Source organism: Myxine glutinosa, chromosome 2, assembly GCF_964187855.1.
Source record: "Myxine glutinosa chromosome 2, kmMyxGlut1.1, whole genome shotgun sequence".
In the NCBI taxonomy this organism is placed as follows: domain Eukaryota; kingdom Metazoa; phylum Chordata; class Myxini; order Myxiniformes; family Myxinidae; genus Myxine; species Myxine glutinosa.
This window is the reverse complement of record NC_136262.1, coordinates 133,994,959-134,011,821: the sequence shown is the minus strand read 5'-3', so window position 1 is coordinate 134,011,821 and position 16,863 is coordinate 133,994,959. Positions and strand designations below refer to the sequence as shown.

The 16,863-nt window shown below is 46.0% G+C and overlaps 1 protein-coding gene across 4 annotated transcripts in view; it reads right to left on the bottom strand.

Moving 5' to 3' along the window:
* Positions 1-9,794: 9,794 nt before the first annotated feature.
* Positions 9,795-16,863, bottom strand: part of POMGNT2 (protein O-linked mannose N-acetylglucosaminyltransferase 2 (beta 1,4-)) — a 146,802-nt gene continuing 139,733 nt past the window's right edge. For 3 of the 4 annotated variants that reach the window (XM_068107087.2, XM_068107089.2, XM_068107088.2), the window contains one exon: positions 9,795-11,340. In XM_068107087.2, coding sequence (XP_067963188.1) covers positions 11,155-11,340 — 186 coding nt within the window. In that variant the 3' untranslated portion in view covers positions 9,795-11,154. The remainder of the gene's footprint in view (positions 11,341-16,863) is intronic. The other variant, XM_068107090.2, reaches the window with a different exon arrangement.

Genomic DNA, 16,863 nt, shown 5'->3' with positions numbered 1-16,863 from the left:
CAACGCGACCGCCGGAGCCTCCACCAGAGCGGACCATGTGCTACTACCACGCCAGGTTGGGGCAGAAGGCCAGAACGTGCCGCCCACCGTGCACTTTCGGCAGGTCGGGAAATGACCAGGCCGCCGCTCGCTGCCTGCCATGAGCATCGGCCATTCAGGCAGCCTTCTGTTTATTACGGACAAAGCGTCCGGGCGGCGTTTTTTGTGCGACACTGGCGCTCAGCTGAGCGTGATACCCGCCTCGGTGCAGGACAAACAGGCCGCGCATTGCGGCCCCGCCTTGGTCGCCACAAACGGCTCCTCCATCCGCACCTTTGGTTCGCGCAGCGTCGCATTCTGCTTCGGGGGCCAGCGCTTCAGGTGGGACTTCATCACGGCGAACATACCCATGGCCTTGCTGGGTGCAGATTTTCTTTGCGCGCATGGGCTTTTGGTTGACGTCAAACTGCGTTGGCTCATCAACGTCGAGACCTTCAGCTCGCTCGCTTGCTCTTGAGCGGCTCCGCACCAACCAAGCTAGCCTGCGTTCTCCCGGCCGCGGACGATTTCACCCACCTATTCGCCGAGTTTCCCGCCCTCATGCAGCCGACGTTTTTGGCCGTCGCCGTCAAACACGGCTTCGAACACCACATCCCGACCACAGGCCCACCGGTCTACGCCAGGGCTCGTCGCCTCGACCCGGCCAAACTCGCCGTGGCGAAGGCGGAATTCGACGCGCTGGAGCGATTGGGCATTGTGCGGTGCTCGAATAGCACGTGGGCCTCGCCCCTGCACATCGTGCCCAAACCGGGTGGCGGATGGCGACCATGTGGCGATTACCGCCGCCTCAACGACGCCACCACCCCCGACCGGTACCCGATACCACATATACAGGACTTTTCCACCCGTTTGGTGGGGCGGGTGATCTTTTCCAAGGTCAACCTCATTCGGGGCTACCACCAGGTACCTGTCCGGCTGGCTGATGTTCTGAAGACGGCGGTAATTACACCTTTTGGCCTCTTCAAGTTCCTTCGCATGCCGTTCGGCCTTAAGAATGCAGCCCAGGCCTTCCAACGGCTGATGCACAGTGTGCTGCGCGACCTCACCCTTCCTTTTCGTCTACTTGGACAACATTCTCGTCGCCAGCACTTCCTGGGCGGAGCACCTCATCCACCTGCGCACGCTTTTTGAGCGCCTCGGCCAGCACGGCCTCATCATCAACCTGGTGAAATGCAAGTTTGGCGTAACGGCCGTCGACTTCCTGGGGCACTGCATCACGAAGCGCGGGGCCGTTCCGCTACCGACCAAGGTGGAGGCAGTCACAAGTTTCCCGCGCCCCCGCTCCATCAAGGCCCTACAGGAATTTTTGGGAATGGTAAATTTCTACCACCGGTTCGTGCCTCGCGCCACCCAACTCATGCGCCCCCTGTACGAAGCTCTCCGGGGCAAGCTGTCCAAGCACGACGTCGCCTGGACCAAAGAGATGGACGAGGCATTCACGGGCGCTAAGCTGGCCCTCACCAATGCGACCATGCTGGCCCACCCGGCGCTCGACGCACCCATCGCCCTCACCATGGACGCTTCCGACTACGCGGTGGGCGTCGTGCATGAACAGTGCGTGAACGGGGCTTGGCAACCGCTGGCCTTCTTCAGCCGACAACTTCGCCCTAACGAGCGCAAGTATAGCGCTTTCGACCGCGAGCTCCTCGGCCTTTACCTGGCCGTTCGCCACTTCCGCCATCTTTTGGAGGGCCACCCGTTCACGGCGTTTGTGGACCACAAACCCCTGGTCTTCACCATGGCCGATGTTACAGAGCCGTGGTCAGCCCGCCAGCAGTGCCACCTCTCCGCCATGTCCGAATTTACGACGGACATCTGGCACGTCGCGGGCAAGGACAACGCTGTGGCCGATTGCCTCTCCCTGTACGGCGCGAACGCCGTCCACCTGGGTGTGGACTTCGCCCGCATCGCGGCCGACCAGACCGCCGACCCCACGGTGCAAGCCCTCCGGACAGCCGAAACAGGCCTGCGGTTGGCCGACGTCCCCTTCGAGGACACAGGCACAGTTCTCCTGTGCGACGTTTCCCTGGGCCAACCTCGCCCCATCGTGCCCACCGGATGGCAGCGGCACATTTTTGACGCCCTCCACGGCCTTCCCCACCCAGGCCGGAAAGCATCGCAGAAGCTCGTGGCAGCGAAATTCGTCTGGCACGGGCTCCGTAAAGACGTACGCGACTGGGCCAATGCCTGTGTCGCCTGCCAGCGCGCGAAGGTCCACCGGCACACCCAGGCCCCGTTGGCACCATTCGACGTGCCCACGCGGCGCTTCGACCACGTCAATGTGGACCTGGTGGGACCCCTTCCCTCCTCGCGGGGCTTCACCCACCTCCTCACGATGGTGGACAGGACCACCAGGTGGCCGGAGGCCGTCCCGCTGGCATCAACAACATCCGCCGACGTGGTGCAGGCCTTCATTGACACCTGGATTGCCCGTTTCGGCGCCCCCTCGGACATCTCCTCCGACAGAGGCCCGCAATTCACCTCCGAGCTTTGGGGCGCAGTCGCCCAGGCCTTGGGGGTCAAGCTTCACCGCACCACGGCGTACCACCCCCAAGCCAATGGCTTGTGCGAGCGGTTCCACCGCTCGATGAAGGCCGTTCTCAGGGCCAGCCTCCAGGACGACGGTTGGGCCGACAGGCTCCCGTGGGTCCTATTGGGCCTCCGAACGGCCCCTAAAGAGGACCTCCAGGCTTCCACCGCCGAGCTGGTCTACGGCCAGCCACTGCGCGTGCCGGGCGAGTTCATCCCTGACGCCACCGGCCCTTGGTCCCCGGCTCGCCAACGCTCGGTCCTCCAATAGGCCGCCAGGAGATTCACCCCCGTGCCCACGTCCCATCACGGCTGCCCCCAACCCCACGTCCCCCCAGCACTTCGCACTGCGGAGTACGTTTCTATCCGCAACGACGCACACCGGGGACCGCTCCGGCCGCCGTACGATGGACCTTTCCGGGTCCTGAAGAGGGACGACAAGTCGTTTGTCGTGGGCATCGGCGGCAATCATCTCCCGCCTGAGAGGCGTAGCTTTTGTGTGTTGAACTTGACTTAGAAATTGCCGTCCGTTCGATCGGCAGTTTTCAGTGCTTTTGTGTGGTGAACTTTGGTTATAATTTGACGCCCGTGCTATCGGGCTTTTCAGTGCTTTTGAGTTGAGCTAGAAATAAATATCTTCGTGAAACTTCGTTCCTGGTGTCGTCCATTTTGTCCGGCTTTATCGTGAGAGCATAGCTCCACAGAACAATTGAAGACACCTCCCCTGCCCCTTCCAATCAATACTCGACCCAAAGCCAATGGAAATCGGACTCAACAAAACTGGCCAGTGGGCAGTGTATAATCAGCAGAGGCCTACAGGCCTAATGTCTTAAGCCCACCAGAAAACCGAGATGGCGGCCATATTATTTTGTCTGGGTGCCATGGCAGGTTGGGTCGTGACAAATATTGGTGTGGTCCGGTATCTGTCCGACCAATGGGAACACATTTCAAAAATCGACCCCCAACAACAACAACCTTGCAGAGCTCTTGTCGACCCGCAGGTAAAAAGTAGGCCAAGGACATTAATCAAATATCAGGTGCACAACGTCAGTGCATGTCCTTATGTTGCAAGAACATCTTGGAAGCAGTCTTTGAGATTCTGCATTGGCAAAATTGAGCGATGACAAAAAAGTCAGCCATTTGACTTTTTTTTTCAGACCGCCATTTGACAATGACCTTGAACCCTTAAGGGTTATGATGTAAATTAAGCATAAATGTGCTTTGCTCTAGGCTATCTATAGAGGGCAATTTTGTTCTGATCAGATAAACCTCAGTCAAGTTTGAGTGAAAAATAAAAAGTAGGTCAATCTCAAAATAATTATGTCAACCACGCATAACTTTTATTCCCATTATTGAAGAAAATTTTCATTCCGAAAGTCCCAGCTGGATCCGAGATACATAGGCAGAAACATAGGCAGAAAAAAAAGGAATGAAAAATAAGGAATGAAAAAAAAAGAAATGAAAAAAATGAAAAAAGGAATAAAAATGGAATGAAAAAAAGGAATGAAAAAACCTCCTAAATGGTGGATTAGTACTCGTTGGGTTCAAACTCTGGGTTACTATTAAAAGTGGGGGCACTAATTGTAGAAACAAACCCAACAGGTATACGCCACCCCTTATCCTATTGGCCGAGGATTAACTACAGATTCCCCCTTTCTTTCAGATTACAAAATTTCCGTTTGCTGATCAGGACAAATCCAATTCTATTGCGAATGAGAGGAAACCGTGATTAGAAATGCCAAACGAAGCCCGCTTGATGATGTTCACGATTTGTTGGGGGAAAACTTTATAAACATGATGGGGTTTCTGGAACTCCGGGAAGCAGTTTGTGGTTTGTCCAGCGAATCCTGGAAACACGACTAAGAGTGATTCACATGGGATGTGGATGTGCCTGTAGATATGGAGAAGTCATTTCATTCGATCGTATTCAAGACCCTACACCAAGAATCGCTCATTGTGATGCAGGATGCACTATTATAGAATTGTGGATATTTTTCCAAGTGTACTGACCTTCTCAGATTTCACAAGTTTAAGAAAAGAGAATTTGCAAAAAACAGATTGCGCACTTCATATCATGAGCAAGCAGAAAAGTATCGGTGACTTACCAACAGGCGTTGTCCTGTGCAGCTTGGCAATCCCACAACTTCCTTATGGAAGTGGGTAATCCTCCTGGTGTCACTGCAACATTCTAATGTGTTCGGGTAAAAGTGTGAATACTTCTTGGCCACCCTGCCAGGAATTGTCGACACAATGTAGGATGAGAGAGTACAGTTTATAAGACTGTGGACTGCCAAGATGGCCAAGGCCCAATAGGTACGCACACTGGCCTCTGGGCCATCTAGCCTGGGTTGGAATCTCGGCCCAGCCACAAACTGTCATCCTGCTGTTTCACAGGCAGTGAAAGTCAAACTGCCGGCATTAGTTGGTGGACATTATAGATGTTGGTGGACAGGTCTAAGCCTATTTATGGATTGTGATTAAGGAGGTTCACACTTTCATGCTGCTTGTATACCCAGGTGTTAATGGACATTTGAGGATGGATCTACCACCAAGTAACAAAAAAGTATTACATCAAGTAATAACCAGGCAACAAAGTCATCTGAATGAGTATCTTTAGGGTATATTTGATCATTAATTTTTTGTCTGCATCTAGGTTCATGGAAGAGTCAGGTGACACAGGGTAGAAAAGACAATGAATGACAGTGGGGCATATTTGGACACAAGCAATGGGATGAATGAACAGGAAGAGGGACAGAGAGAGAGAGACAGAGACAGAGACAGAGACAAACAGAGAGAGAGAGATAGAGAGATAGAGAGATAGATAGAGATAGAGATAGAGATAGAGAGAGAGAGAGAGAGATATCAGGAGGAAACAAGATCGGTAAATGCATGTCCGAGAAATGATTGAGGACGTGTTGAACATCGGGGTTTTTCAACAACTAAAATGGCCACCAGTCAACCAGTCGGCCATCTTTGACCATATCACAAAACAAGTGAATCCTCTTGGATTGCGCTGAGGTTCGGGCATGGAATTTCGAGCCTCGATCATGGTTCGAGCCTCGATCTTGTATACAAAAATAATAATAATAATAATAATAATAATAACCTTGGGCCGAATCTCGCGCTTCACCAGTGCGCGTGCGCGAATTTACGTCACGTCGGCAGCGAGAAGGGGTTCCCCAACACGAACCAATCAGGAACTGCCACGTCACACTTATATGATCTCAGAATTCCTGTGACAGGAATTCGCGTTACACTGGCTGGGAGTCATTCGCTAGAGGCGCTTCCTCAGCGCTAATAAAGCGAGGTGCACGTGTATGCCATCACGTACTTTGCTTGGCACACAGATAAAAAATGATGGTTTACATATGCATGTCATTTATTTTCGAGATCAGATCCACAATGGCCGACTGGCGGCCATTTTGTTACTTAAACATGTCCCAACCATTTCTTGAACTTGCACTTGTCCCATGTTTGAACAAAATCTGACCGTGCTTGTTCAAAAAATGGTTGGGACATGTTTAAGTTAAAAAGATTAATCAGGACACTCTGTAGTTGTGTCTGTGAAAGTGTCATTTGATTCCATCACGTTTTGAAAAAAATATATTTGGAGTGATCTGTTGCTTATACACTGCCCAAACAAAAGAATGTGTCAGTAGAATGCATTGCATGCTTGGAACAACATACCCCATTAGGCGGGTACTCTGCTAGTAACAATAAATGGAAACAAAGGAGAGAAAGGCAACAAAAGGAAAGAGGATAGATAAGATCAAAAGGGGAGGTCGAATAGACAAAACAGAATAAAGTAAACTATAAGGGGAAACACACAGAGAAGCAAAGGACTGAAAGGTTGTAAGAGACGGGAGCTATATGTGAATGAAAATCACTCTTTGATCCCCTGGAAATGCCATCCAGTAGATAAGGGATTGCATTTTCCGTTCAACTGTCTGTGGTGCTGATTTGAGATTCTGAACAGGGAAAGATAGCATGCCGTGATCTCGAAAGTAGTAGGACATTGTGCGCTGATACTTTGGCGAATTTTCATGTCGGGATTAGAATGGGATATGTAGGCCAAAGGCAAAAATTTGTTTTTAGGATAAAGTTGTCTTTTGAGATCATTTGCCATCCCAATCTTCTTGAAAAGTGCATGAAACATTACTGATAAGATACTTTTGTAATACCTTGTGCGGTTTAGACAATTATTACCCTGGCCAGAGGAGAGGTTATTGCATTTGAGTCCGTTTGTTTGTCTGTCTGTTTGTTTGTCTGTTTGTTTATCTGTCTGTTTGTCTGGAAAAAGAATAAATAAGATTTTCTCTGCAACCCTTGGTCCGATTGACAGGAAATTTTCACCATACGTGCAACTCCACATGGACATTTTAAAATGATAATTATGACATCATAGATCACGTGGTGCGGCCGCCATCTTGGAAAAACCGAAAAACTTTGCACCTCTATATCTCCGAAAGCGCCGAATATAAAAAATTGAGACATGGCTCATTGTAAAGAACTCTCCATGGGGGATAAAATATGTTAATGATAATGTCATAGGTGCCTCCATCATGACGTCATAATTCGACAACTACAAAATTCATCCGATCAAGATGAAATTTATTGAGCGTCATGTAGGCATAAATTGGTGGAGAAAAAAAAAATAATGATAACGTCATTGGTAACGTGGTTCGGCCGCCATCTTGGAAAAACCGAAAAACATTTCATCTATACCTCCATATCTGAAAGCGCTGCATATAAAAAATTGAGACATGGCTCATTGCAAAGAACTCTCCAGGGGGAATAAAATATGTTCATGATGATGTCATCGGTGCCTCCATTATGACGTCATAATTCGACAAGTACAAAACTTCATGCGATCAAGATGAAATTTCTTGAGCATAATCTAGGAATAAATTAGTGGAGAATAAAATGACGTCATTGGTCATGTGGTTCGGCTGCCATATTTGTTTTAACACAAAAGCCTTGAAAACCACTGTAAATACATCCTGGCGAGGGTTTGCAATCCCTGATTGTTCTTTCTTGTTTATTATGCATTGCACCTCCCAAATCGAGAAAATTAAAAATAAGAAACGGCAGAGAAGGGAAGATGATGGGGGGAGAGAGAGAGAGAGAGAGAGGGGTGAGGGTGCCAGAAGTGTGGAAGGAGTGGGGATGAAAGGGGGAGGAGTTTGGGAGGGGTTATTATAGTTTTAAGGAAAAAAATAAGTTTTGGACATACAGGGCAGAAAGGATTTGGAGTCAAATTTCTGCCATATTTGTGCATGGAGTAAATAGAACTTCCGCTACACGACATGGCAATGCTGTGTTTTATTATAGGACAAATAATTACCATACTATATTTTTTAAGTCACTACTTGAACTACTAACTTGCCTAAGTGGTGCATATAGCAAACCTGCTCGTTTCGTACCATCTGCAAGTTCTGACATCTAATTCAGAATTCCTAGATAAGGGAAGTGAGGTAAAAATAGGAAGTTTAGGCACAGAATGAATTTGAGTGATCATGTCTATTATATTCACACCAAAATACTCCCAGCTACTCCATATATCTACTGCTAATTATACAGCCTACCTCAAGCAAGGAAGCTGCACCCAATGGTCTAGTCTTTTCTAAAGTCACCATTAAATCTTTGACATCTAAAACCTGAAAGTAGACAGTAAACCTCATTAGAAAGAGATGCATTGATCTCTGGCACTACCCCCAGAAAATTATTTTTCAGTTAAATCCGGTCTCTCCGGTTAAATCAGGTGTGATCAATTTCTCAGTGATTAAATTCACAGTCACTAAACCTTTGGGGTCCAGGAATGACTGTGCCAGAGGTTGAGGTATGAGCACCTCAACTCCTATAAAGTACCCCTTATGGTCAGAATCTCAAATAGCCTGTTATGTCCGAGAAATGGTTGAGGCCTAACAAACAAATCCTCCTTTTCTGACAAATCTCAAACTCTCACTCTCTGTCTCCAAAAGGACCGTCTGGCAAACCCTCCTATCTAACTTCTTAACAATCCTCTTGAGGAAGTCCAGTCATTCAAACTCCTGGGTTTCACTGTCAGCCATGATCTTTCTTGGGCAAACCACATTTCAAAGTTGGCCTCTAAAGCCAGTCATTGAATGGGCATTCTCCGCCTCCGCCATACAAAGTCCTTTCTTGGCACACCTGAACTCCTGTCTACCAACAAGGCCTTCATCCTTAGCTTGGTGTAGTGCTCTCCCCTCTGGGCTGGTACCCCTGCCTCACATCTCGCTCAGCTTGATGCCATGGAAACGGAGGCCTTCATGGTTATTGGAATCTCTCGCAACAAAGCTGAGTCTATGGGCCTATCACTTCGCCATCACAGACAGGTCAATTGACTCTGTCTTTTACTGCCCCCTTTCCGGTCTTGCAGAGTCTGCCTTTCCCGTGCTCTACCCTCGCACCTCCACCCACAGGTTTCTGTAGGGTGCACACAGTACACCAACAACCCCCTTTTGGTGAAACTACCTAACTTCAGGATCACTGCTCACCTCCAATCATTTGTTCCTCTTTTTCCCCACCTGTGGAACCAACTTCCACATTCTCTTTAATCTCATTTTTCCCTCCAGATGTTCAAGTCACCCGCTCACCCCAAGCTCAGATCATCCCCAATGCAAAACCATGATCTTTCCTAACCTCTTTAACATCCCTTCCCCTCTCCCAAGCCCCCCACTTTCCAAATTTGCCTTTGCCTAAAAGTTTGCTTCTGTATCCATATTGTCCACCCTGTGCATCCTCCCCTACCCCTCATTCCTCCGCACATCCCTTATTTTACCAAGTCTCTCTCTATTTTGTCCCTCAACCCTGCTGTTGGTGCCCCCAGGCTACCCTCTCTTTCTACCGTTCCTTTTGTTCTGTTGCTTCCTGATCCATTCTGCGTTGTAGCTCCTCCATGAGCCTCGACTTCGTGTTAAAAAAACAAAACAAAAAAAAGTCCTCGCGCCAACACTGTTTTAACAAATGGTAGAGGTGTGATAGTCCTCTAAAAGTCCCCCCTCCAAAAGAGACATCTCCGGAGGGGTGTATCTCGATGACTGTTGTGAAGCGTACCCGCCTAGGAAAATTGGTGGAATGACCAAAAGCATCGGTGAATGCTCTTGCATTGGTGGAAAGAATCAGAATTGACAGTAAAAATGGGCACATCATTTGTTTTTCCCCCGTCGGAGCTGATATTCAGTGTATTTCAGTGTAAACAAAAGTAAGCTGCCAAACCCTGGAGCAGGGTTGTTTATTGTAACAAGATTCGATCTTAAAGTAACATCACATCATCAATGTACAGTACAAAGGAAGTCGCACCCACACTCATATTGAGATGCAATTTTTAGTGCAGTCACTATCAGATTTACGAGCTTGACATGCAATGCAACTTTTATACACAGACAAATTGTCTCACCCTGTTCATCTCTATTGCAATCTGGTCGTTCGGCTTAATCGTGACGCCGAGTAATGAAACCGTAGCAGGTAGACTTAGCGGAGGCTGCACAATCTCAAACTCAGAATGGACCGGGGACGGGGCTAGGAAGCAAGCCGAATACAGAATCACAAATATACACGGGCAGAAACACTAGCACTCGTACATCCAATACACACCTTTACCTCTGAACTGTACACCAAATTGCTCCTTGCACTGGCAGTACCGTCTGTGTATATAATCACAAGGACGAACAGCGAACTCACCAGGTATCGGGCATCATTAACTGCACCTGGACAACGTAAGGATGGCCAGCTGAACGGGTGTTTTCAACCTCCTAGAAAACCGTAACGGCTTCGAAAAGGAATCACCTGGAAAGCACGAGGAGGTAAATGCTGAACGCAGGCCAGAAACTTGGTGTTGCGGTGTGGCGCTCCAATCTGAGGATTTAGCTCAGCACTTTGGGATGCTGGGTTACAATCCCACATACCGTGTCAATTTTCCCATCAACTCATATCCAGCACATCGATTTATCCGAGTCTATTTCCTTAATGGAAGTATTTACAAGCTCCTCGAGGAGCCTCGGATCTCCGAGGAGGAAATGCAGCGGACACGGCCCGGTAGCCTTATCGTTGTGGTTTATGGTCCACTTCGGTGTGTGCAGTATTTCAAATGCCGTGCCATCACCTCATGCACAATTTAGCTTCTCGACAATAGGTGAAATAAATTCCTGTCCACAGAACCATCCACCGACCAATAAAACGTCTCGATTATCTTTTCTATTCCGCAGACTCCCTTCAACAGTTCCACTGTAGGGATCTCAAATTGACGACGCGGTTCTTTCGCAAGATCTTTCTCAAAGCACAAAGTCATGAACAAGGTGCAAAGCGTCAACTTAATCGAGTGTTTTACAATGACACCGCCACGGAAAGTAAAAATTTTCCTTGACAAGTTTCCTTTCTGCTTTCACAATTTTTCACCATGAGAGATTGATGGAGCATTTTCTTTTGCAAACGGCCAGAAAACAAGTTGCAAAATGAAAGCGCAAGAGATGACGCTATTTGGAAGTAGAAATAGATCCAGTGTAACATCTTCAGAAAGCAAAAAAATAAGAAAAAATAAAAAAAAACATTCAATCTTTTCTGCATTCACGTATAGCAGGTCAGAGCATCGGCGAAGGGGCCTTGCAGGGAAGGCCCGAGGAGGCAGCGAATCCAAACATGGTAGGAGGTGCCAGGATGTATGTTTTCGGCAAACGTATGGTTAAGAGCCGAAAGGATGTAAGGAGAGTAAGTGTTTTCGCCCTCTTCTTGGATCCACACCTCATACTGCACCTTTCAGACCAGGGAACAAACAGAGTCCAGGGGATTGAAGGGAGGAAGTGGTTGGGATGGAGGGGAGTGAGGGAGGATAGGTAAGAGAAGAAGAGAGGACAGAGTGTTAACAAGGAACTTTTTGCGGATGATGTACGAGCTTCAGGTTTATTTGCTGGTCCATGCCCTCCCTCATAACCCCCATTCCATGCACAGTGTTCCCAGGCCCATGATCACACATTGCAACACATCACACAGTTTATGATAACCCTCGTCTTCACCTGAGGATTACAGGTGGAGATTGTTCTCACACACTTCCCATGAAAGCACGAGTGGTTGTCACACCATTAGGGATTATGTGGCCCTCCTCAGATGTGTAAATTACAGGCCTGCCGGTATCACTTTAGGCTGAGAGCACAAGAAGCGGTATTGAAGGACATTCGAGGCAAAATCACCAGCATCTGAAATCGAGCGATTGGCCTGTTTATCCGAGTTCTTATTTTAAGTCACTCGTGCTTAGGCCCACAACCACATCGGAAATGTGAACAGTCGTAACAAAGTCAACTTTCTCCTCCATCCACTAAAAAATAGTGATTCTATCAAGTTAACTCTTACCTGTGTTAACTATAACCTTCAACTTAAAATAACATACAGACTAAGTTATGTGTACGATTAATACCTTTAACTTACCATAGTATACAGACGAAGCTCTCTCTACTATTATCTTCAACATGCTGCAATGTTATTTGCTTAATTAGCACCTGGGCCGTGTGTGGAAGCTGTTGCTTGGTGTCTCTCATTTACCCAGGTGTTTCTATTTTTACGGTGTAGCCCATGGGGCAATGACGTCTAGAACAGCGTTTGTCTGTCCGTATGTATGTCCCTTACAAACGTCCACCAATCAGAGCTGAGGATCTGGTCACATGACAGGGGGACAGCGTTTAGTAACCATTAGAGTTACATGTTCTACTAAAAGGAAATATAATAACCTTCAGTGGAACATTTTGCGGTCCCAGCAGGTGTTTTAAGGTAGGTATAGAAGGTTTCAGAAATTCCTCAATACAATTTTGAAATGTGATTGACACGGACCTTGCTCCTGAATCCGGAAGTGAACAGTTCGCTGGTTTGATAATATCTCAACACAATTGTGATTTAACATTACATTTTGATATATCAACAGCAGTATTAATTTTTACCCTCGCCAGAGGAGAGGGTATTGCATTTGAGTCCGTTTGTTACTTGCAAAATCGAAGATTTTTCAAGTATATTGTCGGTTCCATTTGTGGTTCTGTCTGTTTGTCTGTTTGTCTGTCACTGGCCTACAGGTCACACTTCTAAACCGATCGTCACGAAACTTCACCACGTTGTACAAGTCGTCCAAATTGAGAAGCCTATTGATTATGAGGTCAAAGCTCAAAGGTCATCTGGAGGTCAAATTTCTAAAATCACCATTTGCATATCGAGTCACTAAATTGGGAAAGATACTATTTTTTTTAGGTCAAAAGGTCAATGGTCAACTCAAGGTCAAACTTCCAAAATCATCAATTTTCATCTGAAAAACCGTCAATTTTCATCCAATTGACTTGTACATTGAACAGCATTTGCACATTGAGTCACTAAATAGGGAAACCAACTATTGAGGTCAAAAGGTCAAAGGTCAAGCAAAGGCTCAACCATCCAAAATCATAATTTTTTATCTGAAAAATCGTCACTTTTCTTCCAATTGACCCGAGCTTTGATCAAGATTGTCAATTTTAATCTTGACGAAATGGACAATTTGCTGCATCAATGGAAAATATTTTTTGGAGGGAGGGGGCGGGGCGGATTTTGCAAGTATCGTGCTCTGCATGACGTCTTCTTGTTTGTCTGTTTGTCTGTCTGTTTGTTTGTCCGCGCAGAATAAATATGATTTTCTCTGCAACAGTTGGTCCGATCGACAGGACATTTTCACCATAGGTGCAACTCCACCTGAGGAATTTTTAAATAATTATGACGTCATAGGTCATGTGGTTGGCCGCCATCTTGGAAAAACCGAAAAAAATTCCACCTCTATATCTCCGAAAGCACGGAATAGAAAAAATTTAGATATGGCTCATTGTAAAGAACTCCATGGGGAATAAAATATGTTAATGATGACGTCATTGGTCACGTGGTTCGGCCGCCATCTTGGAAAAACCGAAAAACTTTGCACCTCCATTTCTCCGAAAGTGCTGAATAGAAAAAATTGAGACATGGCTCATTGTAAAGAACTCTCCATGGGGAGGAAAATATGTTAATGATGATGTCATAGGTGCCTCCATTATGACATCATAATTCGACAAGTACAAAACTTCATCCAATCGAGATGAAATTTCTTGAGCGCCATGTCGGCATTAACTGGTGGAGAAAAAGATAATGATGATGATGATGACGTCATGGGTCACGTGGTTCGGCCGCCATCTTGGAAAAACCGAAAAACTTTGCACCTCTATATCTCCGAAAGCGCTGAATAGAAAAAATTGAGACATGGCTCATTGTAAAGAACTCTCCATGGGGAATAAAATACGTTAATGATGATGTCATAGGTGCCTCCATTATGACGTCATAATTCGACAAGTACAAAACTTCATCCGATCAAGATGCAATTTCTTGAGCATAATCTAGGAATAAATTAGTTTAGAAAAAAAAAGAATGACGACGTCATCGGTCACGTGGTTCGGCCGCCATATTTGATTTATCACAAAAGCCTTTAAAACCACTGAAAATACATCCTGGCGAGGGTTTGCAATCTCCGATTGCTCTTTTTCTTGTTTGTGATTGCAATAATGAATGATGCTGTTTGGAATGAAAATAGAGATATCGAGTTTAACACAGAATGAGGAAATGACGTAAGGGTTTCCATCCCTGATATTCGCAATTCCCCATTTGCAGTTTAGCCACTGACTGGATATAGCAACATTCCGACTGGGTATGTTTTTTTTTGTCCAAGTCCTTCATGAACCTGCTGTCAAGGTTTGACGTTCGACTGAATGTGGAATTTATTGTAGCATCGTTTGCCATTCGCTGTTTTTTTTCCCCCACCAAGTCATTCACGAACAGGCTGTCCATGCCTGACGTTCGACTGAAGGTGGCACAGGAATGTGGAATTTATTGGTTCATCGTTTGCCATTCGCCGTTTTTTTCCCCCCCAAGTCATTCACAAACCGGCTGTCCATGCCTGACGTTCGACTGAAGGTGGCACAGGAATGTGGAATTTATTGGTTCATCGTTTGCCATTCGCCGTTTTTTTCTCAAAGTCATTCACGAACCGGTTCTCCATGCACAAAGTCCAAAAAAAATAAAAGTTCCATTATTTGCTAACTGGTAGCTTGTATCCCCACCCAGGTCATACTATCCTCTTCAACTAAATTATCAAACAAGCCCAGCTACGCCGTTGTTAGGCTATCGGTCTTGTTTGTCCGATAATTTGAGGTTTGTCCGACATCGTAAATACCTGCATGTCGTTTACTGAAAAAAAAAAAAAAAATCAGATCATTTGTCTTTATTATGCTAATAACCAAAACCCATAATCACGTGGTTCCTGCCTTAATGCATATGCTATAAAACAAGATGGCAGCAGATGACAACAAATAACTTAGAGACAAAACGTAATAAAATTTACAATGAGCAAGAATTTACAAACTACTGGCTGCACAGTACATTGATAATTGTCGATCAAGGACATCTGCATGAGAGAGAGATCATTGACGGCATGAGGTTTTGACAATAGAGGCTTTAGGAATGACGTCCTGATCTTGCTGGGGAGGAGGAGTGGGGGCGCGGGGGGGGGGGGGGGGGAAGGGGGTTACAAAAAATATATACATTGAAGGAATATAAAGGCTTTCCCTCCACCGAGACAAGAGTGTATCCAAAGCTGGAGAATACCTGTAATATTAACGTTCACCTTACCTGACGCTGTCTTGAGAAACAAGGAAAGGACATGGACAGGGTCTACTTGTGGCAAATTTGATTAGTCGTGTTGATGTAAAATGACGTCATATTTTGTCCAAGTACTGCTAAATGTATGTTTTGAAATTGCTAAAAATGGAATTTGTGTTCTACAATGTTCAAGTATATAACTGAAATGAAATGAAATAAACATTTTAATGGTCGCAGAAAAAAAAAATCCGGAAGTTTTCTGCCGTTGATGCAGTCAGTATCTTTTACACCACCTTATTTGACGTTACATTAGTTATTCGTGCCTGTTGTTTGTGTTCTTTATAACGTCCTTCAAAACCAAGTTTCCAGTCTTTCAAGTTGTACCCCGCCCCTTTCCTATTCCATCTCCAGGCGCTGCATGACGTCATCGCCGGGCACAGAAGGGGAGTCGGAACGTTCACTGTGATGATGTTCTCATTGTGACGATGTATGTGTTCACGGTAGTGTTTGACGTGACGGTGTGAACGTAATTTCGTAATGTTTTTCGTTTCATAATCCTTAAATGAACGTTTAATGTTTGATGAACGTTTAATGCCCTTCGATGTCCGGGGCCGCACGCGCGCTGCACTGGACGGGCCAGCGTGTACCTTGCCCTTCGCCGTCAGGCTCGGGTAAACCGCTGAGCCCCATCCGTGATGGGGACTGGGGCTTGAGACAGTGTCCTTCATTAAACGTATAATAAACGTTGTCTCCATCGATCTTGCCAAGGCCTTAACAGCTATCAGCTCAAAATCCTTTTAACTGTTGATTTGGTACAGTTACACGTATCGGGAATTTGGTACACGTATCGGGAGTACATACGACATAACGATTGTGAACACGTTTATCGATCACGATTCACGATCACGATCATCACGATCATAGTGTATCGATCACGATTTGAAACACGATGGAATAATATTTACCGATATGAACAGTGATGAGGCTTTTATTGAAATTCTAAAGATACTGTTTAGATTTTGATGATTTGCGCGTGATATGATTCAACGGATGTTTATATGAATCGTTTAAAAAAATTTAAAACCTTCAATTTCTGATATTTTGCCTTTTCATTTGGGCCTCTCAATTGAAGCCCCGCCCATAGTGCGGGTACCGTTGCTAGTATGTAAAATTTAGCATTGATAGGCTGAGCGGTGTCAGAGAAACAATTATTTAATATTTTCCTTCGATCTAATATGGCTGCCAAACCATGTGACCTATTATGTCATAAATTTAATATTTCAATACAAATGGGTCAAATGGTTTAAGATAAGGAATTCGATTAAAACATTTTTGGCTGGCATACCACTTCACTTATGATGTCATCATTATCATGCTTTTGTTCCCCATTGGGAGTACTCGACAATGTGCCAAGTTTCAAATTTTTCCATTCAGCGGTTTCTGAGAAATAATTTTTTAATTACTTGCTTTTACTCCAAGATGACTGCCATACCACATGACCTATGACATCGCAATTGTCATAGAAACATTCTGCATGGGTGTCATTCCTACCCTGAAAGTTTCATCTCAATCAGACATATGGTTGCTGAAAAAAACGAGGTTTAGCCCGGACGGACGGATGGACAACCCGAAAACATCATGCCTCCG